Source organism: Aristolochia californica, unplaced genomic scaffold, assembly GCF_029961685.1.
Source record: "Aristolochia californica isolate CCGP_79_NKW_82.1479 unplaced genomic scaffold, dmAriCali1.0.hap1 SCAF_10, whole genome shotgun sequence".
Lineage (NCBI taxonomy): Eukaryota > Viridiplantae > Streptophyta > Magnoliopsida > Piperales > Aristolochiaceae > Aristolochia > Aristolochia californica.
The window spans coordinates 2,372,297-2,397,752 of record NW_027181771.1 but is presented as its reverse complement, the minus strand read 5'-3'; the positions used below and the strand labels follow the sequence as shown (position 1 = coordinate 2,397,752).

Below are 25,456 nucleotides of genomic sequence, written 5' to 3'. Positions count from 1 at the left end.
GGAAGCATGAAAAAGGTCATTTGGTTGTTTGAATTAGTGGTTAAAAAAGAACAGTTTGTCCCCTAGTCTGAAAGGTGTTGAAACTGATTCGAAGGTGAAAGCAGACAACGCGACGATGCTAAAGACGATAGTGCAATAACCTTCTGAAAGGAAGCATGGAAAAGGTCATTTGCTTGTTTGGATTAACGGTTAAAAAACGAACAATCTATCCTGGTCTGAAGGGTGTTGACACTGATTCGAAGCTGAAGACGATAATGTAATAACCATTTGAAAGGAAACATGGAAAAAGTTCTTTTAATTATCTCTCAAAAATGCAGAAGCAACCCAAAAAAGGGAACTCTTCACTAACACCGTAGTTGCCATTTCTCATCATCAGTGCAAGATTTATTGAGAGGTAGATGACGAGCCAGCATCACTTGCCCAACTAGCTACCCTGGCTCATGCATCCGACTTCGGTGCAGGAACCGTGTGTAAACCCAATACAATGGTACAGTCAACAGTGCTTAATCAAGTGTCAATCCAGTGTGAGGGTTCAAATCCAACCTACTACTCAGTTCCATCTGTGTTGGTAATCAGTCAAGAAATCCACCTTTTTTTCTCACATTTGCCTCCACTACCCTCCACCTATACCACCTTAGGGATTTGGATATGACATGTAGATCAAGTGTGCAATCTACATAAGGGATTCAACATAACCTACCTATCAACTTATCATTTGGTCAGGTTATTTCTCATTTTTTACCCAAACTGGCCTAGTTTTTATTCAAAGAAAAACTAGTATGATTCACCTCATTTTTCTTCCATTTTTATGTAAACTTTATCATTTAATTTTAAAAAAAAATATTTGTTATTTCACGTAGGGGGACGAATTGAAAAGGATTTTAAACCTTGATTTAGTACGGAGATTTTTTTATGGTAGTAAGAATAGAGGTTGTAAGATAGACCAATCTCATATCCTATATCTTTTACAAAGATAATATACATTTAAAATTCTTGCATTAAGCTCACTTTCACCATTATCTCACTTCATCTCTTTCGTTCATTTTTTTTATTTTTATCACCTTTTATTTACATTATTTGCTTGTCATTTTTCTAGGATGGAGATGGGACATGCTAAACGAATAGGCCAAGTTTCCCTAGATTTATTCTAAATATTTTGATGATAACAAAATTTAATCAAATTAATGATTTTAAATTAAGCACTTTAGATGTTATACCTTCAAGAAACACAATTTCAACGGTATTTGCAAATGAACCAATAAACTCATCTCAAGTTCTTAATCTTAATGAAGTGTCAAGTAATCTTGAAGAAACATCTACAAGAAGTTTGAAAACTTGAAGACTAGAATGAGTTGAGTATAAACACCTCAAGAACTCTAACAAAAGTGAAATTTATTAGGAAAAGTTTTTTTCCACGAAAGGTCATTTCTTGGAGAAATCATTTACAAGCCTAACGTTAGTACCTCACCTAGCTTATAATAAATAGCTCAGATTCTCCAATGCTAACGTATAGATTCATCGCTTCACCTTCAACCAATATAAAAACAATCAAAAAAAAAAAAAACCCAATGCGGAAACGGAGGAGCTCAAACTGGGCGTACAAGGTGTTTGACGAAATAACCAACTAAGAGATTAGATTTTGTGGATCAAGGAAACGGAGCGCACATTTGGTCTTTGAGGTTCGACAACGTAAACACTACAAGAATGTGGCTCAAAAACATGTTGGTTCCATGATAAATCACTATCAAGATCCAACCGAGGTTTCATCCACACTCATGATGAACAATAACTTTTTCATCTTTTGTCATCCAATAGAGTTTTAGTTGGGCAATAAACTTCTAAAACAACTGTTACGCATGCAACGACTAGTTAATTTGACTCGATGGGAGAGGGTGTATTGTCAACTTTTTGTCCAAGTAATTTCTTTATCCACATTGCTCATTTAAATATCAAAGTAATTCTTAAATGTTTGTTATCATCAAAATTAGCTCAAAGAGACATGGCATACCAACAACAACTATGTATAGGGTGCATTGAAAAAGAATAAGCTCCTCATGCGTCATTTTTAGAGTTGTCAATCAACACCTCATGGTATCCAATATATTTCTACTTTTATTTGTCATAAAGCATTTGTAACTTTAATACTAAATAAATTTGTTTGTTCTTCGTGTATGCCTATATATGTTTTACTTTTTTGTCATCTTAGGTTTTCAATATCAATTTTTATCACAAAAAAACTTTTAGTGAAGAAATAAATAAAAGAGACAGATTTAATGGTGAATACTCCCTTTTATTGACAAAATTAGTTTTCCATTTAAACTCCCTTTAACAATGATAGTCTTTGGTCGTTCAAAGTGAGTTTTTACAACAAATGGAGTTTTGTCGTTAAAATTTTGTTTTAATAAAAATTTTACATTGCATTGCTCAATGATTTTAAATAAAAAAATATTTTTCATTAAAAATCTAATTTCATTTTTAAAAATCAAATTTATTATTTTGCATTCAAAGTTTCATTGGGTGCCAAAACATTAATTTGCATGATAGACCTTCATGTTGTTACAATATACCAATTTTCGCCATCACCTATATTATAAGAAGTTCTTGCAAAAACTAACCAAAAATAAAATTTGGTTGTTCAGATTAGAGGTTAAAAAAGAACAATTTGTCCTAGTCTAAAGGGTGTTGAAATTGATTCAAAGGTGAAAGGTGACAAGAAGACGATGTTAAAGACGATAATGTAATAACCTTCTGAAAGGAAGCATGGAAAAGGTCACTTGGTTGTTCAAATTAGTGATTGAAAAAGAATAGTTTGTCCTGTTCTGGAGGGTGTTGAAACTGATTCAAAGGTGAAAACTGAGAAGGAGACGAAAATGTAATAAACTTCTAAAACTAAGCATGGAAAAGGTCATTTGGTTGTTCGAATTAGCAGTTAAAAAAGAATAGTTTGTCCTGGTCTGAAGGGTGTTGAAATCGATTCAAAGGTGAAAGTTGAGAAGAAGATGATGGAGAAAACGGTAATATAATAATCTTTCAAATGAAACATGGAAAATTTTCTATCTCTCAAAATGCATAAACAACCCAGAAAAGGGCACTCTTCACTGCCATATGGGTCTTTTGATATTATGTATTTGTTTTATTTAAATTGTACTTTTGTTTAAAAAATAATGATAAGTTATGGAATTTCTCTTTGATCATGGAATGGTAGTAGTCTTAAGAAGAAACCAACAAAATTTCACCTCAAATTATCTTATCTCATGAAATATTAAAGGGAATAGAGAGAGAAATAACTTTCCTATTTCTAAAATAGGAAAAGTATGGAAAAGATAGGCCTAGAAACTTTTCTCAGAAAATTATTGAAATAAATTTAATTTCTCTGTTGTTGGTTTTTTTTGTTTTGTATGACTGTAGAAGCCGCCTCTAAAAAGGACCTTTGGTCAAGGTTTCTAGCTTTCTCCCAACTATATCATTAAGAATTAAGAAGGAAAAAGTTCTCATGATTATCTTTTCAGAGTTGAATATAGCATGTATTTACTTATTTTTTGGAATTTCTCTTGGTAATTTTCAAACATGGCTCTCCCAAAATTTATATTTGAATTGTGGTAGAAAAAATGGCATATTTTTTAGCCAGATTTTAAATTGAATATTATAAAAAATTGTTTTAACAACATTAATAAGTCCCAAAAAAGGAAATAACTAACTTTATCTTTAAATTTTTATTTTTTTGAATATTTTTTATTTAGAATAATAAAAAGGAGGGAGTGCCCCTCCTCTTTCTTATCACTCTAATAGAGAGAGAGAGGGAGAATGAGAATTTTTATGTGATCTTCTTGACTTCCTTCTATCTTTATCTCGTCCTTTTCCCTGTCATTCCTCTTCTATTTCCTTTTCTTGCATTTCATCATTTATTCCTTTATCCTTTTTTGGCAAGATTTATTTTTTCCCTTTTTTGGATGTTTTTTTGTACTCCTCTTTGGTTATTATTTTCAAAGGGAATGGAGTCATTTTCATAATTTACAAGTGGATTGTCTCTTCTATCTATATTCCCCACCATTATCTTACATGTCATCGTTATTATTAATGTTACCAAACTAATTGATTTCCTTAAGCATAAAGCGTATTAATACACAAATATTATACTAACGATACACCCTCCTATGCAAAGTTACTACAAGTAACAACAACTCAATTTAAATCTCAAGCAATGAATTTCAAAATACTAGTTGAATGAGATTTGTATGAACTTTATGCCTAGAGTTTAGAAGTTGAAATGTAATACGAACTGAAATCAATTCAATTTATTTTAAAATAAGTATAAAAATTCATAAAGAAAAACGCTAAGTAATCAAAGAACTTCACAGTCAACAACTCAAATGGTTAGCTTTTATGAAATGCTTCCTTAGTGGGCAATCAAAATTTAATTTGAAAGTAACAGGGCAAGAGTATGCAATGGAAGTTTAGAATTCACTGTAGGTAGCTTGGTAAACAATGGAAGGTGTCAAATAACTTAAATAGCCTCAATCAAAATGGGGAAAAAAATAGTTGTTTGAGTGTCTTTTAACCTAGAAAGTAACATTTTGTTTGTTTGAAAAAACCTGGCAAGTCAATCTTACAAATCATGAAAAATATTGTAAATCTTTAGTTTGTGTTGCTAAAGACAATAGTAAATCACATACACGCTATTTGTGATCTGTGTTGGTCGAATCAAGCAGCTGAAGCATTTCTACATTTCAAATTCCATTAAAATCATTCAATTGAGTTGCCAACATCTTGATCGTTATTTATCCTGCTTTTGATATGTTCTTCAAATCACCTAACTATTGTTCAACAGTTTGTCCAATTGAGGTGCTAAAAAAGTTGCCAGAGAACTTTCACTCCCAAATCTTTCAATCAAATTGGAATAGGTTGGTCTTTCTATAGATTCTCTTTCCCTCTTTTCTTTGTGCAACTTGCTCATCCAATCATCCCGATGCATGACTTCAAATAAATTATATTTCTTCTTATGTCATCCAATAGAGTTGTAGTTGGATAGTAGACTTCCAAAACAACTATTGTGCAACCGACAACTAGTTGATTTGACTCGATCGGAGAGAGTGTATTGTCAACATTCTGTCCAAGTAATTTCTCTATCCACATTGCTCATTTAAATATGAAAGAAATTATTAAGTATTTTTTATCATCAAAATAAACTCAAAGAGACATGTCATACCAACGACGACTATATAGAGGGTGCATTGAAAAAAGAATAAGCTTCTCATGCGTCAGTTTTAGAGTTGTCAATCAACGCCTCATGATATCCAATATATTTCTACTTTTATTTGTCAAAATGTATTTGTAACGTTAATACAAAATAAATTTGTTTGTTCATGGTGTACGACTATATATGTTATAATTTATAGTCATCTTAGGCTTTCAATTACAATTTTTTATAACAAAAAACTTTTAGTGAAGAAATAAATAAAAAAGACTAATTTAATGGTAAATACTCCCTTTTATTGACAAAATTATTTTTCCATTTAAACTCCCATTAACAATGATAGTCTTTGGTCGTTCAAAGTGAGTTTCTACGACAAATGGAGTTTTGTCATTCAAATTTTGTTTTCACGACAATTTTGCATTGCTTTGCTAAAATCCCCTTAACAATGATTTTAAAGAAAAAATTATTTTCATTAAAAATCAAATTTATTATCTTGCATTCAAAGTTTTATTGGGTGCCAAAACATTAAGTTGCATGATAGACCATATTGTTATGAGATACCAATTTTCACCATCACCTACAATAAACTAAGTTGTACTAGCACCAACATTAGTAGATTGGATTTGGAGGAGAATAGATAAAATGGTACATGCATGCAACACCTTAGGCCTTAGACCAATAAATACATTAATTCTAGGAAGCAAGAGTGGAATATACTCTTGGGAGATAGAAAAAGTTTGAACCAAATAGAAAATAAATTTGAAATGCGTATTTGAAGCAATCCAATCCTAACTCAAATGAAGTCATCAATATATAAAAAATGTCATTGGTGACATCAGGAATAATAAGTCATTTGCTTTTTCTCAAACAACCATTTGAAAGAAAAGAAGAATTCAATAATTTTCTCTCTTCTTTTGTACAAAAAGGGATGCAATTGCCATTTTTCATCAATGGTGCATGGTTTATCGAGAGGTAGATGAAGAGCCAACATCACTTACACAACTAGTCACCCTGGCTCATGTATCCCACTTCGGTGCAGGAACCATGTGTAAACCCAATCCCGATGGTACCTATTCTGCAGTGCTTAATCAAGTGTCAATCTAGTGCTAGGGTTCGGATCTAACACGTCAATCTACTACTCAGTTCCATATCTGTGTTGGTAATCAGCCAAGAAATCCACCTTTTTTCTCACATTCCCCTCTACTACCCACCACCTATACAAATCAGGTGTGCAATCTACACAAGGGATCCGACCTAACCTACCTATCTACTTATCATTTGGTCAGGTTCTTTCTCATTTTTTACCCAATCGGCCTAGTTTTGATTCAAAGAAAAACGAGCATGGTTCACCTCATTTTTCTTCCATTTTATGTAAATTTAAACCCTAAAAAAATATTTGTTATTTCATATAGGGGGACATATTGTAAAGGAATTTATACCTTGAATCGGGATTTTTTTATGGTAATAGGAATAGAAGTTTTAAGATGGACCAATCTCATATCCTATATGTTTTACAAAAATAATATGCATTTAACATTCTTGCACTAAGCTCACTTTCACCATTATCTCACTTCATCTCAATAATATGCATTTAACATTCTTGCACTAAGCTCACTTTCACCATTATCTCACTTCATCTCTTCCGTTCATTTTTTTTTCATTTTTGTCACCTTTTATTTACATTATTTTCTTGTCATTTATCTAGGATGGAGATAGGATATTCTAAACAAAAAGACCATGTTGACCTAGATTGATTCTAAATATTTTGATGATAACAAAATTTAATCAAACTAATGATTGTAAATTAAGCATTTAAGATGTTATACCTTCAATAGACAATTTCAACGGTATTTGCAAATGAACCAATGAACTAGTCTCAAGATCTCAAGATTAACGAAGTGTCAAGTAATCTTGAAGAAACACCTACAAGAAGTTTGAAAGCTAGAAGACTAGAATGAATCAAGTATAAACGCCTCAAGAACTCTAGCAATATTTGAGAATAGTCAACTAACCTTCGATTGAAAGATACACAAGTAGTTTTTGAGCTTTAGGACAAAATCTTTTAAAATTATGTTTTGCCAATGCATACTAATAATTAAAACTTGCTACAACACCTTAAGATAAAATTTATCATTCTTAGAAGTCCTTTTAGAGTACTGGCAAATTGGAATGATCGATCATATTAATGGTCATGATCAATAATCCAGAGTGTAGTCTGGCAAACAATATAAAGCATGATCGATTAACCCAACTAGTTTGATCTAGACTGATTGATTGTCCACAATCCCGCCAGAATGATCTATAAAGCATAATCGATCATCCCAATGGGATTGATCGATCAAACTAACTCCAACCGTAATGAATTATAAAGCTTGATCAATCATAACAATTGGCTTTATTGATCAAATAGAAGTATACCATAGAGGGACATAAAGCATAATCGATCATATTGACTTTTGTACAACCAGGGCTACAAAGCATGATTGATCAATTGAATAGGATTGACAAATCAACCTTGATTTTCTAAAAGATATGAAAACATATTGTTCAATACCTTGAATGATCAACAAGCCTAAGGAGTCATAAAAATATAATTGTTACACATGATTGATCGATCATGTCTTTCTAGTTATCATTCAATGCGTCTGTCAACTTTTTACAAATAGTTAAACGACGACTACGTTGGTTGAAAACTTATAAATTACCCACCAAACGTCTTTTACAACATTGATTAAGCATTACTTGCAAACCAAAAAAAAAAAACTTTTAATAGCCTTCTACTCGAAATTTCTACTCAAACCGATTTTTTAAAGAAAAGAGCTTGATTTTATAATCCTACTTAAATTGTCACTAAAATTTTTTGCATCCTAGTTTACTTTAGCTCCATCATATTTTACTTGTGTTCAAAAGGATTGGAGACTTGGATCTCACTAGGAGAAGGCATATTCGCCCTCCTCAATGTGTAAGTATTTTTTTTTTTTTTTTGTATTTGAATTCTTTTAGATGTTTTCTAGAACCTTAAATCTAGAATGCCCACTAGCAGAGTTGTAATTGTGTAATCGGGTATTACATTTGGCTTAAAGAGAGTTGAAGTCTCTTTGAAGTTGTAATTTTCAACTAACAAGCAATTAGTGGATTTTCTTGAGCAAGGGTTTTTGGGCGGTAATTACTAATAGGAAATATCGAGAACAAAAATTCTTTATACCCTTTTATGGTGTGTGACTGAATATTTCATAATTTGTATTAATCCTTATTTATCACTAAAATTTTAATTTATATATCTCAATTCACCCTCTCTTGAGGAGCCACCCACCTTCCATTTGCCACACGGCATCTCAAAAATTCCACCACACACATTGTCATTCCTTGTGCCATTAACAATTGCACCTCTAATTATTAACAATAAAACCATCACACAAGATATTGAGACCCATTCACAGGCTCTAAGACCTTGATTTGTCTCCTCAACTACTAAGTAGACTTTAGAATTTCATTATTAGAGACCAAAATTGGACCCTGAAAGTTACATTTAATTTTGGTTAATTCTTCGATTGTTCAGTAGTGATCCTCCCGGTCAGTTTTTAAGGACCAAGGGCCTTAATTTGTTCATCACCCTCTTCCCCAGACCTCCCATCTCCGGCTCCGATCATGTCTCCGGCCCTCTTAACCTGTAGATTCCAGTCCGTCCTAACTACAAGTAACCCTAGCGCGACAGCGCAAGACAGTTGAGCTGCAAGTAAACCCAACCACAGCCCTACAAAACCCATCCCCACCCAAAACCCTAGAGCCAAAGCGACGGACAGCCCCACACCGTAAAAGCCCCACAAGTTCACGGTGGCGCCGCGGCGAGCCCGGGCGGAGCCCCTCAACACCCCGCACATCGTCGTCTGCGGGCAGTTTCCCAACTCACACAGCCCCACTATGGTTAGGGCCGTCGAGGTTAACTTTAACACTCCGGCCCCATCGGTAAACATGAGGCCCCACCACCCTCTTGCCCATACAGCGAAGCTCATCGCGACCATCCCCACGAGGACCCCACACCATGTCCCCACCACGGCGGCTAATCGAGCTCCACGTGCCCGCCCTGCCCCCAACTCTTGAGCCACCCTTGTGGACACGCCGAAGCTCAACGAGCATGGGAAGACGTAAACCAGAGATGTTATTTGAATCAAGATGCCAATGGCGGAGATGGTCTCCTCAGGGTTGTCGAACAGGCCGCAGAGCAAGATCATCAACTCGTACCACCACCACTCCAAGCATATGGAAATGCAGCTGGGTATGGCCAGAGCTAGAAAAGATGGCCACTCTCTGACGCAATCACCGGAGAGGGGGATCCATGTCTTTTTGTGCACTCCAGTGAAGTAAATATAAGACGACAAGAGCAGAACAAGAATGAGATTTGAGGCGACAATGGCTGTGCTCACCCCTCTGATACCCATGTCTAGAGCTAGTACAAACAGGTAATTAAGAGGTGTGTGGAGCAGAGAAGCTACAATGGAGCAAATGGCAATTGGTCGTGTTATGTTCTGTGTTCGCAAGTAGATCCTCAGCGGGTGGAAGACGGACTGGAGGACCAGATCAGGTATGCAGTAAAGAAGATAAGTCCTGGCTACCGTTGTCATGGTTTGGTCTTGGCCCATGTACAGGAGTATCTGCTCTGCGTTGAGCCAGAGGAAGGAGATGGGGAGAGAGATCAAGAGGAGGATCAGGACGGTTCTCTGTAGCGTGAGACCTAGGAGAGTGAATCTTTGGGCTCCGTAAGCCTGGCCGCATATGGGTTCCATGCCCATGGCCAGGCCGAAGATGACCGAGTAGCCTGTGATGTTGGCAAAGCCGATGGCCAGGGCGCCTGCAGCGAGCTCCACTTCACCCAGTCGCCCAAGGAAGAGCATCGACACGAGGTTCCGAACGTAGATGAGGAGTCCGGTGACAATTGTTGGTGCCGAAATTCTGGAGAGAGCTTTCATCTCTTCCACAATCTAACAAGAGGAAAACCAACACAAGCAAGGAAGTCCATTAATACCCATCTGTCTCCTTAGATAACACAGTAGATCTACAGTGCCATTAAAGTAATCAGTTCAAGTCCATCCAAAATGACTGCTGTACCTCATATGGTGCTGCTGGGAGGTCTTGGGTACCGTCTCCCCTCCAAAGTAATGGTTGAAGAAGAGGAATTTCCGGTGATTTAACCAGTAAGAATTTTCTGAAATCGCCATTGCTACCCAAGCGATTCTTATCTGAGCCATGATCAGTCGACACATCTTCGGAGGGAAAAAGGACGGAAAGCAAACACATGGGTGTGGCTGCAATTGCCAGTGAGATAGAATTACCAGTCAATTGCAGGAAGGGAGGGAAGGCCGTTCAAACTTCTCTGGTTTATATAAGGAGCGACGAAGATCCAGTCCGGTGTATGCAAAGCAAGGAAACAGCTTACAAACAATTCGACGACGGAGAGATGGAGGGAACCCAATGAATGGTCGATCCCAATACGAGGGGAGGAGTTCTTGTCACTGTTCAAAACACAGTAGAGGGGGAGAGACGGACAGACTGAGAGTGAACAAACAAAGAAAGAAGGCCAAAGGGACGGTAGAAAGAGTTAGAGCTAGGGACAAGAGTTTATCTACAAGCAGGGATTGAGACAAAGAATTAGTGATGGATTATTAGCTAGCAAGATCTTTCATCTTGGAAGAGGCTGCGAAATTTTCGAAGAAAGGATAAGAAAGCTGACTAGGTTTACTACTGAGAACGCTGGAAGATCATTACTAACTAGACACTCATGATAGGCTTTCGGTTTCGATTCTTTTTTCTTAAACTACGAATGCTCAGAATGATCAGAAACGGCGGCCATATAATATGTTTCAGCATCAAGGTGGCAAAGGAAACATAGTATACGACGGTGGCAATGGGATTTGTCAATCTTGATGCATGAAATAGAAGATATCCAAGTTAGAGACATGATTCTTCTTGGTTATTTTAAAGAGAGGAACGCACAGTCCTTTGAAACAATCGCCATCTGCATTGTTCCATGAACTTCACTTGAATCGCCGAGTCTACTGAAACTTGTTCCCTTCTATGGAGTAAAATTTAATACTCGGCGTAAGAGAAAGCTCTGTAACCAGTCTTCGTCAATGCATTAATCTCGAGAAATTTCACTGATTTTCAGAAGAATTATAGCTATCCGGTCCATACAAAGAGGTCCACGAAGTATAGAGAGAAAGATCCAGAATGTTCTTCGCGATCTGACTAATATTCTTCGTTATTGTCTTCCTTTTCTCTAAAAATATAGCATATCCAGTTCTGGGTCGTTCATCCTTTCCCAGTTAGAGGTTTAGTAAGATGAAGATCATAGATTATATAACTTTAATACACCCAAAAATCGATCTCACTAGAAAGAAAGAAACGGAGGTACAGCATTGCTGAAACAACCAAAAAACAACTGGTTTCTTCAAATAGAGTCAGTCATGGAGGACGAATCAATTAATTAAAAAAATAGTGGTAGAGAATGCCTCCGCGGAAAAGTTAAAGGGGGAGGAGAATTAATCCCATTTCAGTTGACATCAGATTTAGTTTTTAAAACGCATAGAATCACACATAATAGGACTAGTTAAGGGAAAAAATAATATAAAAACGACAATCAGAAACGGAGAAGATCAGTTCATGGTCTGATGCATCGGTTTAGCTGATTTCCGGCACTTTTGTTGACTCTAATTTAAAGTCTATGAGATTTCCCTTGGATGCAGCTAACACAAGATGAATCCAACAAGTTCACATCACAATCAACGAGATCATTAAAACATAAAATAAAGATAAAAGTTCACCAAGAAAGTAGATCATCTCGTTCCTTCGTTTAAACGATAGAATCTAAAATTTCACCTCTCATAAGTGGATTCTATTTTCTATTGCATCTTGTGCTGCAATTTGTGATAAGGTTTATCACTTTATCTTTCTTTCTTTACAAATTGTGCTGCAAACTTTCAATAAATAACTCTTTCAGGAGTTGCCCAGGGTTGCTCTGGTTCTGCTGGAAGAAGCCGTCTAGATGCTGCAGAAATTGAATAAGCAGGAAGAAGGGAAAACCAAATTAGTTTGTTTTCTCATATGCTATCAGGGCCATCTTTTCTTTTCTTTTCTTTCAACTAGAAATGCAGGAAACCAAAATTTTAAGCTGACAGATGGTTCATATTTGGCTTTCTTGAGCTTTTCAAGCACCTGATATGAAAGGGAAAGGAGAGGTGTTCTCTTATAAAAGTCTTATCATGAAAAACTCAAGACTTCTTTCCACTATAGATGGATGATGGATCACTCTGGTAGAATGCCAACCTCTGCTCCCATTTCATTGGGTGCTAACATGTTCTTGCTGTGGAAGAGGCATTGTTGGTCTCCAAACAGTGCCATCAGGGCCATCCATGAGAGCAATCCCCTTTGAAGCCAAGCCTTCCCTGATTGCATCTGACTTCTCAAAATCCTTATTCTTCCTTGCTGCAGTCCTTTCCTCAATCTTCTGCAACACTTCATCTTCCGCCAGCCCAGCCCTCCTCAATGCCTTTTCCCTCAGCTCCAGCAAAACCTGTGAAAGAGCAGATAAGCAGGGAAAGAGAAAGTAGAAACACTAAGCAAGTTTCAATTTCACATGCCTGGGAGTAACTTGAAGGCATTAACCCCAGCACAATGAGAATAGCCTTGACTTCCTTCTCGAGTGCCACAAGAGATTCAATCCTCAATTCCTGTTTTCTCCCCTGCATTCGTTACCCCACAACAACGATATGCATGATAGTTGTGTTATCTTTGTTTACCTCATAATACAACAGAAAGATAAGGCATGTTGTGACAATACCTTCCGTGTATGCAGGAGATCATTAATGGTTTTCAGTGGCTCTGAAAGAGCAGCCAAGACAACGGGAGTATGCAAATCATCTGACATTGAAACCTCAAAATCAGAACGGAATCTTCCAATGCAGTCCAAAGTTTCTTCAGGAACTATGTCCTTGTGGATTTTATCAGATTGTTGGCTCAAATGCTCAACACAATCATGGAGGGTCTGCATTAACACACACAAGCCCATATGCAAGTGTTACAAATGCTTCAGAAAAACATCCAATTGCAATAAGAGGCAGCTGATTTGCATTTTATACCTGATAGATATAATAAAGTCGGTCCGAAGCACTTTCAAGCTGTAAATCTGAGTAATTAACAGGTGACCGGTAGTGGGTACCCATCAAGAAAAGCCTAAGAGCCAGCGGATGATACAGCTCTATAACCTGTGACAAAAATAAATAAATAAATACATATAACTTTTTGAGAGTTTAACAATAGAAACAGAAGCAGGTCCTTGGCAAGTTTTCTTATTAAATGCCGGTTGAAATTCACAAACCTGCCGTATGGTGAAGAAGTTACCAAGAGACTTTGACATTTTCTCTGAGTCCACAGTAACAAAGCCATTATGCACCCAATAGCCTATATGGCTATTACTACAGGCAGCACAACTTTGAGCAATCTCATTTTCATGGTGGGGGAACACAAGATCCATCCCTCCACCATGTATATCAAAAGAATGACCCAAATAAGCAGCACTCATTGCACTGCATTCAATATGCCATCCAGGCCTCCCTGGCCCAAATGGGCTCTCCCAAAATGGTTCGCCCACTTTTGCTGACTGCAACAATGGCAGATAAAATATTTTATTACAAAAACAAGATAATGAACTGATGCCACAAAAAAACTCTTACTAGATGTTTATCAAATAACTCACTTTCCATAAAGCAAAATCAGCAGGATTTTGCTTCCTCGAGTCCACAGCAACCCGTTCACCTGCTCGATTATCCTCCAATTTCCGTCCTGACAAGCAGCCATATGCAGGAAATGTTTCTACTGAAAAGTACACATCACCATCTACTCTATAGGCACAGTTGTTTGCAAGAATCTGTCAACAAACAAGATCAACAAAAATCATATTCTCAGTAAGAGGAAGGCATAGTAATGACAGACTAACAGGATAAGCAAAACTGGGCCCAATAAGAAGTTTCAGAAATTATGAATAGATGAAAAAAAGTCCATAACCTTTGATGATCTGATTCTATCACTTGTCACAAGAAACTTTTCAGCTGCTGACACAACCAGCACCAAGGCAAGTTGGACAAATTACAAAAAGAGATGCTTAAATGAATAACTCAAAAACCTCCGACAATTTGTCTCTATCATCAATAAAAGAAAATTGCTGGCACAGACAACAAAGACTATTTTCCTTTAGACAGGGAACTTTCTTTGCTAGGACTCTGATTGCAAGGGATACAGTAAGTGCTGAAACTATATAACACAGAAAAGTTCTGTAAAATCCAATGATAAATGAGTGAATTCAACCCAAATCAAGAGAACAATTTTGCAAGAATATAACTCAAACTGTACAAACGAAAAGTAAATCCAGTTCTACATACTCTTTAACTTATGCTTAATGAAGCTTATCATAACAAAGCCCAATGTAAAGAAATGACAAATTATTCACCATAAACAATGAAATTCTCAAAACAAAATATCAACTTTGCTAAGAAACTTGTCACAGCATGTTGACAAAGAAAAGCAAGCTTGGGTGGACAAAATCTCATCAGCAATTATGACTATCTCCGTGGCTGCTGAGACACAGAGCACCCTTTACTCTCATGCCCCTTCTCTATGAAAGCAGATGCAAGAAAAAGATCCAATAAGAAGAGCACCTGAGTTGAAGTGGTAGAACCTAACTATGGTAGAATTTTATAAAATGACGTCGACTCAAGCAATCATAAAAAATAGCACAGTAAACCTCTACATAATGAGTTGTAATGTATCTGGTGACATGAAACAAGAAAGAAAGAGGCATACCTGCTCAATCATCACAATTATCTGTGGCATGTGATCAGAAACACGTGGCTCTACAGAAGGAGACAAGCAATTAAGATAATCCATGTCCAAAAGGAATTCGTTGCAGTACCGACTGCTCAACCTTACCGGATCCTCTCCTAGTGCACTTGCTCTCTGAATTATCTACATAATTCGAAAAGGGAAGATCTCAGGTTTCCTGTCATACATGTATCAAGATGTTGGTAATGTATCTTCGTAAATTTAACCCACACTTCGAGCAACCCATGAAAAGCAATTAACTAACACAGTTATGCCAGATCTTAGAGCTTTTTTATCTTTTCCCATGAGAGAGGAGAATGATGTTTGTCTTTTTTTTTTCATCTAATAATCTATAATGACTGTAATTTTTGCTTGTAAGTAACTGGAAAGACATCTTGCAATCTTTGTAACACAAACAGACAGCTTCTGATTCAGCTTAATAGTTGCAGCTTGAGACTCCATTTCCTACTTAACTCCATGGCTGCAAGTTGATGTTTTTGTCAGAGATCCCATGGCATCAGAACCATGTTTTGTTTTCACTGCAGATTTAGCATGCTCATGCTCTGCATACTTTCTTCTAGGGAACTCTTTTTCTGTCAATCACAAAATTGATCTTGGTTCTGAAGAAAAATGAGGTGCAATTGAGAAATACGGCTTCAGGAGTTATAATGAACTTCTTCCATTTCGAGCTCAATTTCAGGCTATTTACTTTATTCCAAAGCAAAAAATTTCCTAATCCAGCAGTAAATGTTTCTTCCCAAGTGAATTTACCCTTAACAGTCAAAAGGAGCAATTAGTAATCATTGCATGCCTCACATCTGCTCCCTGACTTTCAATGTGATACATGTTGGTATAATTTTGCTAAATGAAGTCATTATAATTGCTTCAATTGCTTCTGTCCAAAATCACGTTTGAGCAATCTTTCCAAACCTACAAACCCTAGTACAGTTAAATTGAACTTTTTTTTCTTTTTTCAAAAACAATGATAAAGAGATTTAATCAAGAAAATGTATCATAATTTCTGGATTTTCTTAGGTTGCAATTTACTACAGGACAAAAAATATATACCTTTTGAAAAGCACAAGCTCCTAAAGGAGGGAACACCAAGACACAATTAAATGGAATATGCAAAGTTGAAAAGACACTCGAGAGTTCACTTTCCATTTGATATGTACCATGGAACAAGATTTTAACTAAAGACAAGATTCTTGAGACATAGGATGTCAAATATCAACAGAATCTGAAAGCTCGTGATGGATGTGAAGAGAAGATAGACCACTTGTTGTTTTTATTTTTGAAAAGCAAAACCACTAGTTGTTACATTGCTCATTTCTCATAACTCTAAATTTGACATTGTTGGTGCTGGCATTTTTTTTATATCATATCTCACAAAGTATCAATTCCATCTAAGCTGGGTATCATCATGTGGAAGGTTTGCATTGTTATGATTCCATGGCATATTCGGAAACAAAGGACTCAACGAACTTGTCAAGGACAACAGAAGCTCCATTTTTAGGGTGATTCCAAAGTTCACTCACTCTAATTCTTTCTTTGTGGTTCACAAATGAGGAAACAAAAACTTTCTGGTGCTGTCACCAACAAGGAATCTTTCAATATAGCTTGAATTTGATCACCATCTATTTCTTGGACTCCCCCTTTCATGCTTTATTAAATTAAATTTTGGTGGTAGCTCTATGGGAAATCCAGGTCTGGCTGGTTATAGAGGATATTTGAAGAGACAGTAAGTTGCATTGTCATAACTTATTTAGGTCTTCTTAACCTTCCTGATTTTAATAACACTGAGCTAATAACAGTCCTCTTCAGTCTTATAATTTCTAGAGAAGCTTTCAGGGCCTCTTGTAATTGAAGGTTATTCTAACTAAGTTATTATTTGGTACAAGCAGAACTGTGAGTCTCAGTGATTATGTTGGTATATTTTAGGAGATGTTCAAGACATCTTGAGGAGTCTTAATATCTCTTGGTATAATACTCCCACCCAGTAAACAGTTATGTTGACAGGCCAGCTAGGTGGATCTCTATCACCTCGCTGTGCATGTTCCCTAACCCCTCTTTTCTTTGTTAATCAGTTGTAAGCTGGCTAAGAAAGGGGTTGATCTTCAATCTCTTGTTGTTCAGATCCCCCCCCCCCCTACCCCACTGTTGTGTTTTTGCCTTCAACCTTAATGAAATCAACTTTTTTCAAAAAGCAAAAAAAAATGCTGTTGTAATTTGCCATTGGGCTACCTTGTATTATGTTGTTTCAATATAATCTCATCATTCAATAAAACATATCTTTGCAACTTAGTTGAAAATTAAATTGTCCTGCTTTTAAATAGCTATAACTATTTTTCTGGTCCATTTATATGATCCTTATGATATTTGCGAACTCACAGCAATGTTTTGGAATGATTTATACAAGGAAATGCCATTTAGTGTAGAGTGAGTGTGTAATCACACTCCGAGATCTGCAAATTCAGCAGCAGATGTGCTTGCCAAATAAGGAGCATCTCTTCAACATCTTGTTGTTAGGAATCTGCTCCCTATCTCTTTGTAATTTTTTGCCTTTTTAATGAATTGCATCTTTATCAAAAAAAAAAAAGTGAGTGTGTAATCATCATTCAAACAAAATGCTATCTGGCTTTTTTAACCATTTACTCCAATCTTATCAAATTTTTAGCTAGATACATGACTACAATTTCACTTTTGGAAGTTTTTACACATTTACTTTTCAAACAATTTAATTACTTTTTGCAGTGACTTGCATGAGGTACATTGTCCTATTACTTGCCAAGAGATAACTGCCCCTCTTCTACAAGTAACTCTTGTTCACTTGAATCTTACACTAAAGCAGTACTCATATAGACACATAGACTTCCTAGCGAACTACAATGATATGCACAAATACTTCCCAGCGAATTACCACCAGCATGCAATTATACTGCCTATTAGCTTAAGTTACCTACAAATCACCAACACACATGAATACTTCTTTTCTCTTTTTTTCCCTCCACAATTTCAAATTACATCAGGAAAAACACCAATCCCAATCAAAACAGATCATTTAAAGATAAAAAGGATTTTCAAATGAGCAGCTACCAATGCACTCACCTTGTCATCAACGTCAGTGAAGTTGCGTACATAGAAGACTTCATAATCCAAATACTTTAAATATCTGCCTAATTAACAGAAATTGACAATAATATTAGTCTAAACAAAAAATAAATCTGGAAGCAGTGAGAGTTCATTCATTTTTTAGTATGTACTCATAAATTTACATTTGAAAAGAGAAAGAAAAAAGAACCTTCAAGAGGAAAAATTAAAATAAGTTTATGAACAGTGAATAACACAATAATGAAATATGATACTGCTAGACAACTATCACATTGTAATATGTCCAAGTAATACATTCTATGAATATGAAACTACTGCTTTTGGGTCCAGAAAGACAATAATTATCAGCAGTCCATTAATAAAAGGGTACTTTAAAAATGGAAATGCCAAATTTTATAGATTTCTAAAAATAAATAAAGAATAACGAAAGGAGTCCCAGCCCAAAAAAACAGGAATGGAGTGATCTACGCAAGCCTCAGGTAAAGGGGGAGACAATTGCTCACCAAAATCTGGCTTCGAGAGACTCCTTTTGCTAAGAAGTCAGAGTTCGATGACTTCCTCCAAGCAAGAAGGATAATGTTCCCTGATAATCATGATTAAGCATCCAATGCCCCGAGTGCAAGAATATCAAAACACACTACCATCAAAATTTAATTTTAACTAGCCTAGAGAAAGTAGAGCAAAAGGAGAAATGTTAGGAATGAAATGAGCTCAAAAATTAGTAATAAGCTTCTAATGGATTATAGTACTAAGAGGAAGAAGCCTTTTGAATGGGAAGCAATAAGCATCCTAAGAGGAAGAAAGCTTTTGAATAGGAAGCAATAAGCTTCCTACAAGGAAGAAGGCTTTTGAATAGTACTATGCAATAGAGAATGTCCCCGACAATGCATCCTAGGGTGCTACCAGATCCACTGAAAGTACCCTTAACCCACAGATCCGGTAAGAATACCAACCTCCACAGGAACCAACCTGTCTTAGGTAGATGTCAAGAGTGAAAATGTACAAAGGAGTGCGGAACTGAACCAACCTAAACTGACCCCAAATTTGCTGAAAATAGAATGCCAACGTGTTAAAGCGTTGGGGGATAATATGGTTGGTTAACTCCTCAACTACCCTGCAGACCTCGTAGAGTGTGTTGATGACCTGTGACCTCTTTTGCATAGTCCATCACAGATAAGAACTTATGTGCGCTGCCCACCATATAAAGTGGAGTACTTTTTTGGGGATCCAAATAGAAAATTTTCAGTACTGTCACCCATTAAAAAGCCATAGAAAGAAGCAACCGAGTACCATCCAGGAGAATTAAGGCTCAAAACTGGCTTTTCTTCTCCAACATATTACCCTCTTAGCTCGGTAACAGATCTGAAACCTCTTAAGATTCTTCATCATCTTAAGAGGAGTTCCAACCTAAAGGCTGACCATGTAGGCTTCATGAGCACTGGATGAAGATGGACTGGCCTCTTGCAAGTCTTAACAGCCTATGAGACCGAAGTAGCTTAACCTGCTTTGAAGTTCACGTGCATACATGAAAATTTAAAAGGTCATCAACCAGATTTTCCCACATGACAATGGATTAAGAATACACGAGAGAAGCAATCCTCTTAAGAAATCACTCTTCCAACCACAAAGTAGATTGGTTATGGCCTTGTCCCCTAGTTTTCTTTTATCTTCGTTTCTAAAAGTTCCGTTTTTTTAATTTTCAAAAAATTCTATATTATGCAGGAAATAATGATTGTATTCGTTTTCATTGCTTGATGGATTAACGTAAATCCCACTGTCCTTTAAGACGGAAATCTATCATAAGACAGAAATCAGTTCCTTAAAAATTCAAGAGCTTATCCTTCATAGCTCTTTCTATAGTCATCAGGGAAAAGCACATAGCGCGATAAACCACCACCCATGTCACAGTTGCAAACAGAATATCCGGGTTTTGAATCAAAAACATAAAATCCCCAGAATGTGAACAACCTACCTGTAGAGAACATCAAAAGCCACGTACACACGGGCGTGGCCGATATGGCTGAGGTCGTACGCGGTAATCCCACAGACGTACATTCCCACTTTTCCGGGGCTTTTGGGCCTAAAGACCTCCTTTTGTTTACTCATGGTGTTGAAAAGCTGCAATTCGCACTTCGAAGATTGAACTGACTTCCCGTTTGTGTCGCTGGTATTATTAAGCGACAGAGTTGTGCCTGAGTGAGAGGAATTTGAGGAAAAAGAACTTATTCGGAAGCGTTTTGTTGTCCCCGAACGCAGACTTGGGAGTCGAATTTTCTGTCTTATTGCCGCAGCGACACCATGGAAATGGGGCGGGAACAACGCCACCCGCAGCAGAGTCCCCATGGCTCCCAACCTCTCGTCGGATATGGATGGTTACGCAGATTAGTTGCAGCCCTTCACTGAATCTATCCCTTACAAACAACAATCAAGTGAAGAGAGACTCGTAAAATATTTTCAAATAACATTTAATGTTAAATTATATATAATGATACTTTCAAGCTGATTTATGTCATCAATAACGAAACTTTATATGAAAAATATATATTAAAAAAAAAGATATATATCTATTTTCTTACCTATTCAACCAATTCTTGTCTTATTTTTTTATATGGAGATATCGAAATCGAAACAGCCAATCGTCGTATTGGCCAAAGAATAAAGAGTACTCAGTTCGACCAGATTACTATGTCCAAAATATATCAGATTATTTATCTCAAAAGAATTATATTTGATTAAGATAAGTTATACTTGGACGAATATTTAGAAGATCATTATGACAAATAAATTTAGAATATTTAGAAGATCGTTATGAAAGTAAATTTCCTTGATTTATTTGTCATAGAGAAGAAGTGTTCCTATTATGAATTATGGGAACTTCCAAAAAAAGTAGTTATTTGATTTAATATTGCAAATAACAGAAGTATCTATGTCAGGAGATTCTGATCAATGATCATATTCAAAACATGTGTTTCTTCTCTAGTTATGAGAAATCCTTGCAGCATATTAACAGTATGTTGGAACAGCACTTGGTGTACTTGTCCCCTTATGAAGTGAGCACAACCTATTACTCAGTTAAATACTTAGAAGTTATAACTGGTTTAGCCTCAAGCTTTGCCTTTGGTTTTTATCTTGCCATGTAGAATCGGTTTCATTCTGTAATTACATCTCTAAGTGTGGACTATATTTAGAAACATGACACTTATGTCATTGGTTGCTAATTAGTTAGTTTAATATGGCTAGCTCTTGATTTGGTATTTGAATTAATCACTAATACAGTAGGCATGGAAGCAATATTTATTACTATTTTATTCATTCTTCTTTGCTTTCGAGAAGACCTTGCAACTGCTCTAGGAACCAGCAACATTCAATTTAGTTATTCTTTTTTAGAAGATTAATAATACTTGGTTAAACTTATTGGCAATTTATTACTCGGTTTTGGCTTATTATTTGGTACACATATTCCTTATTCAATGATGGACTTATTACAAATTATCTCATGTGATTGAGACATTATTATTGAAGAAAACTCCTCGGTTGCTTGCCTTGTTCATATAATGAAAATTTTGAATTACTTTGAAAAATAAAGTATATGTTGACCCCAACTTCATCTTATCTTCCTATTGATTCCCCATTATCCTTTTATTATTTGATAGTCTTTTTCCTACCATCCTTTATTTGGCTTTTGTTTACTCCCTTTGGCCAAACTTTTTTGGTGCGCTATTATGGTTGGTCATTTTTATATATAGGTGTTTTTAAGTCCATTGAGACTTTTTTATTGGAACCTTTGGTTTTTTATCGTCGTCTTGTGAATGACATGCATTATCCACTTTAGCGATTATTATCACTATATTTGTTCGAAATCATTTGATGTTAGTTTTCGACTTATATTTCAACACTTGTTTCTACCCTATGAGAGTTTGTACCCAGTTTTGTATTTATCCTTGGGACACCATGTTAGAATAAATTCTTACTACATCTATGTTATTTGTTTCAAACTAGAATTACTGTCATTACCTCCTAGCTTGAGGGAGAGTGTTAGAAGATATGAATATGTTATGTCATTGATATAATTAGTTTATATTTTTTGTCTCTTCTTCATTTTTACTAGGGTGCAGGGTATAATTGTAATATTGGTATATTCATCCCTTATAAATAGAGTGTAAGGGGAGGGTTTGGACTAAGTTCATTAACCTATCCTTCCTCTTATTTTCTCTAAAACCATTTGCTGCGAAACAACTATCTCAACCGTCTGATCATGATCAAACGGTTGATCCAATACAAAAAGTCATTTGGTGCAAAACATGCAAAACAATTATCTCAGTCGTCTTATCAGAAGATTGAGATGGTTGTTGATCGGACGACTGAGATAACCATTTATCAGACAGCTGATATAGCTGTTGATCACGATCGGACGACTGAGATAGTTGTTTCATATATTTTGCACTAAATAGTTTTTAGTATTAATCTAAACTTAAAAAAATAATTTTATATAGTAGAATTTAGACATCTTGTTCGGTGGTAATTTACCATATCGAGCGTGACATGGGCATGTCTCCTTTATTCCCCATTAAGGAAAAAGACCTTGGCCATGCAATTTGCAAAGTCTGACCAAACCGCCTCTCGCTCACTCTCTCGTCATCCTGACATACTCACCCCCATGTTCGAGAAACTCAATATTACAACCGGGTCCACTTCTCGGTCCACTTACGAGAATAATCTGAACCACACGTCGCAACTTGCCCTCCGGATCACTCTGGACCCACAAAGAACCGTTGAGGTTCAGTATCGCCACGTCTCCAGATTAGATATTTAAATTTCATTTAGATTTGATTAAGATTTGGAAGTGCGAAAATTGACGTCTGCGAGGTATCAGCAGAGCGTCATCATTGAGAAATGCCCGCGGGTTCAGGTTGCGGGGAGGACGACCGATGGCTTGTAGTTGACCACATGTATTCAATTCGATTCACTCGAGATTGGAAAATCAGTTTGAGAATCTTCAATTCGTTCTTTATAAATAACGAAGTGGTTGCCAATCTCATACCATCGAAGCGCAGAAAAGAAAAAAAGGAGAAAACAACGGAGAACTAAAGCTTTTTCATCGTCTTCTTCGTTCTTCTGGTTGTGCCGTAATGTCTCAGAGAGAGAGCGACAGTGTTGGTTCGAATCCACGTTTCGTGGTCAGGAAGTTTCTGGCCAGGCCACAGCATGAAGGAGATGGAGCCATTGTTAGGAGAACCATTGGAAGGTGATGAGAGCTTCGGAAATGAACCAAACATTGTTTTCTCGACTCTGTTTTTTTTTTTTTTTCTGTTAGCGAGATTCTGTGTCTGAAATCTTAATGGGTGTTTCCTTCTCAGGCTAGATTTGAAGTATTTCGATCCGTTCCTTCTTCTTGATGAATTCTCAGGTGGGCTTTCTTTAATTCGTACAGAAGTTTGGCGTCGAATTGAAAAAGTTCTCCTTGGATTGTATTTGATGTTTTCTTGTATAAATGGTTTGAATTTTACAGTTACATCTCCCGCCGGATTCCTAGATCATCCGCACAGAGGTAGGTGTTTGATACTTCAAAGAAATTCTCCAGTTATTTGTCCAATCTCTTTGTCATTATCTTTTCCGTTTGAGAATTTACTTGGTTCAGGTACTCAAGTTCTTTCTCTGTTTTTCCGTTACAGGCTTTGAGACTGTTACATACATGTTACAGGTCAGTCCTCGATGAATATTCATGGCGTCAACCAATTTCGTTCGTTTCTTTTGAAATTCCGTTCCAAACCGAGATGATTAAAGTAGATAACTGTTGGCCTGACTGCAGACAAGCTGCGGTTTTTTCTTTTCTTTCCACTGGAAACAAAAAGTTGACAATTAACAATCGGCTAATGATCAGTTCTTAATCCTCACGATTACTCTTTGTGGGTTGATGTAATCATCAGGGAGCTGTAACCCACGAAGACTTCGAGGGACACAAAGGCACCATCAAAGCCGGCGACCTGCAATGGATGACTGCCGGAAAAGGCATCGTGCACTCCGAAATGCCCGCCAGCCAAGGAACTCAAAAGGGTCTCCAACTATGGATTAACCTCTCGTCCAAAAACAAAATGTAAGATGTTCCACAAACCAAGTTTTATTAACAAAATCTTAACTCATGAGTCTCTTGCATTTTAACGGAAAAAAAACTGCAGGATTGATCCCAAGTACCAAGAACTCCAGAGCAAAGACGTTGCCAGAGTTGCGAAAGACGGAGTCGAGGTCAGGATTATCGCCGGGGAAGCCATGGGTTCGCAGTCGCCGGTGTATACAAGAACCCCGACCATGTATCTAGACTTCACTCTGAAACCGGGAGCGCATCTCCAGCAGCCAATCTCGCCGACATGGAACGCATTCGTCTACGTTCTGGAAGGGGAAGGCGTTTTCGGAAGCCAGAGAGCTGCGGCGGCCACCGCTCATCACCTTCTTGTGCTGGGCCCCGGTTACAGGCTTGATGCATGGAACAACTCTTCCAAGCCTCTGAGGTTCATACTCGTAGGTGGGGAGCCTCTGAACGAGCCGGTTGTTCAATTCGGGCCATTTGTGATGAACACACAGGAAGAGATCGACCAGACGATTGAAGACTACGACTGTTGCATGAATGGGTTTGAGAAGGCCAAACATTGGAGATCACAGGCCATGGCTGATCTTAAGTTTTAGATTCTTTTCTTGCTCTGCAACAACAAATGTTTCGTGTATGTTAGGGTCACAATAATTTTTGTTATTTCTAACTTCATTATGTAGTCAAAGTTTGATGTTGGGGAAGGGTTTGCTACAAATAGTACTAGCAGTTGTACACATTCTATTGAAATACAAATATTGATGCTCATCGTTGTTCAGGTTTCTGATTTCACCTCGCGGGTCGGAGACGGGCAAAAAAATGATCCATTCATCAACCAAGAATGCTAATTTGGCAAAAAGAGAAATTGGGTGTTTAAGCGTTCGACTTGGCAGAGAGATGCAGAGTAATCTTTATACTCCAGAGTCCAAAGCGCCTTCACGAGACTAAGCTTATTGTTTATCAGCTCAATGCAACCTGTCTGATTTATCGATATTCATATGCTTCTCTTGCATACACAGCTGTATTGCTTTACTGTTTAAATCATCTGGATGAAATTGACGAAGCTCAAATTACGCTCCAAAGTGGACAGTACTGGTAAATTGGGTAGAACTACAAGCAGAAATTTCAGCCCAGAAACCACCTGCTTCCAGCATTTAGTGCAGAACTCGATCTGCAACGGACCTCATAAAACAAGAAGA

General features: G+C 36.8%; 3 protein-coding genes across 6 annotated transcripts; 1 reads left to right on the top strand and 2 right to left on the bottom strand.

Annotated features, from left to right (window-relative positions):
- Positions 1–8,775: 8,775 nt before the first annotated feature.
- On the bottom strand, positions 8,776–11,207 carry LOC137939538 (protein DETOXIFICATION 48-like). The gene is made up of 3 exons (XM_068784821.1): positions 11,186–11,207; positions 10,536–10,741; positions 8,776–10,173 (listed from the first exon to the last, which is right to left on the bottom strand). The coding sequence occupies exons 1-3, from the start codon at positions 11,205–11,207 to the stop codon at positions 8,776–8,778; spliced, it is 1,626 nt and encodes a 541-aa protein (XP_068640922.1).
- A 759-nt stretch (positions 11,208–11,966) lies between these two features.
- On the bottom strand, positions 11,967–20,539 carry LOC137967142 (cysteine--tRNA ligase, chloroplastic/mitochondrial). 4 transcript variants are annotated; one of them, XR_011116500.1, is made up of 10 exons: positions 20,148–20,539; positions 18,173–18,236; positions 15,047–15,208; positions 13,944–14,114; positions 13,566–13,847; positions 13,327–13,452; positions 13,029–13,232; positions 12,829–12,930; positions 12,404–12,761; positions 11,967–12,236 (listed from the first exon to the last, which is right to left on the bottom strand). XR_011116500.1 is itself a non-coding variant. In XM_068813606.1 (10 exons), the coding sequence occupies exons 1-9, from the start codon at positions 20,516–20,518 to the stop codon at positions 12,528–12,530; spliced, it is 1,716 nt and encodes a 571-aa protein (XP_068669707.1). In that variant the 5' UTR covers positions 20,519–20,539; the 3' UTR covers positions 11,967–12,236; positions 12,515–12,527. The 4 variants fall into 4 exon arrangements, 3 of the variants coding, with proteins under 3 accessions (XP_068669707.1, XP_068669698.1, XP_068669716.1); XM_068813606.1 differs by having other exon boundaries at positions 12,515–12,761; XM_068813597.1 differs by having other exon boundaries at positions 11,967–12,761.
- A 2,694-nt stretch (positions 20,540–23,233) lies between these two features.
- On the top strand, positions 23,234–25,030 carry LOC137967159 (pirin-like protein). Its single transcript, XM_068813627.1, has 6 exons — positions 23,234–23,420; positions 23,533–23,582; positions 23,685–23,723; positions 23,848–23,876; positions 24,103–24,269; positions 24,352–25,030. The coding sequence occupies exons 1-6, from the start codon at positions 23,305–23,307 to the stop codon at positions 24,854–24,856; spliced, it is 906 nt and encodes a 301-aa protein (XP_068669728.1). The 5' UTR covers positions 23,234–23,304; the 3' UTR covers positions 24,857–25,030.
- Positions 25,031–25,456: the final 426 nt, after the last annotated feature.

Excerpts from the sequence above, each read along its gene's own strand:
- LOC137939538 (XM_068784821.1), bottom strand. The coding sequence starts at position 11,207 with ATGGCGATTGTTTCAAAGGACT. Across the intron at positions 10,742-11,185 it reads GGCGATTGTTTCAAAGGACT|TCTGTCCGTCTCTCCCCCTC; the intron begins GTGCGTTCCTCT and ends GTTCACTCTCAG. Across the intron at positions 10,174-10,535 it reads ACGGCCTTCCCTCCCTTCCT|ATTGTGGAAGAGATGAAAGC; the intron begins GCAATTGACTGG and ends TCCTCTTGTTAG.
- LOC137967142 (XM_068813597.1), bottom strand. The coding sequence starts at position 20,518 with ATGGGGACTCTGCTGCGGGTGGCGTTGTTCCCGCCCCATTTCCATGGT. Across the intron at positions 15,209-18,172 it reads TCACTGACGTTGATGACAAG|ATAATTCAGAGAGCAAGTGC; the intron begins GTGAGTGCATTG and ends CGAATTATGTAG. Across the intron at positions 12,762-12,828 it reads TGCCTTCAAGTTACTCCCAG|GTTTTGCTGGAGCTGAGGGA; the intron begins GCATGTGAAATT and ends GCTCTTTCACAG.
- LOC137967159 (XM_068813627.1), top strand. The coding sequence starts at position 23,305 with ATGTCTCAGAGAGAGAGCGACAGTGTTGGTTCGAATCCACGTTTCGTG. Across the intron at positions 23,583-23,684 it reads TCTTCTTGATGAATTCTCAG|TTACATCTCCCGCCGGATTC; the intron begins GTGGGCTTTCTT and ends TGAATTTTACAG. Across the intron at positions 24,270-24,351 it reads CTCTCGTCCAAAAACAAAAT|GATTGATCCCAAGTACCAAG; the intron begins GTAAGATGTTCC and ends AAAAAACTGCAG.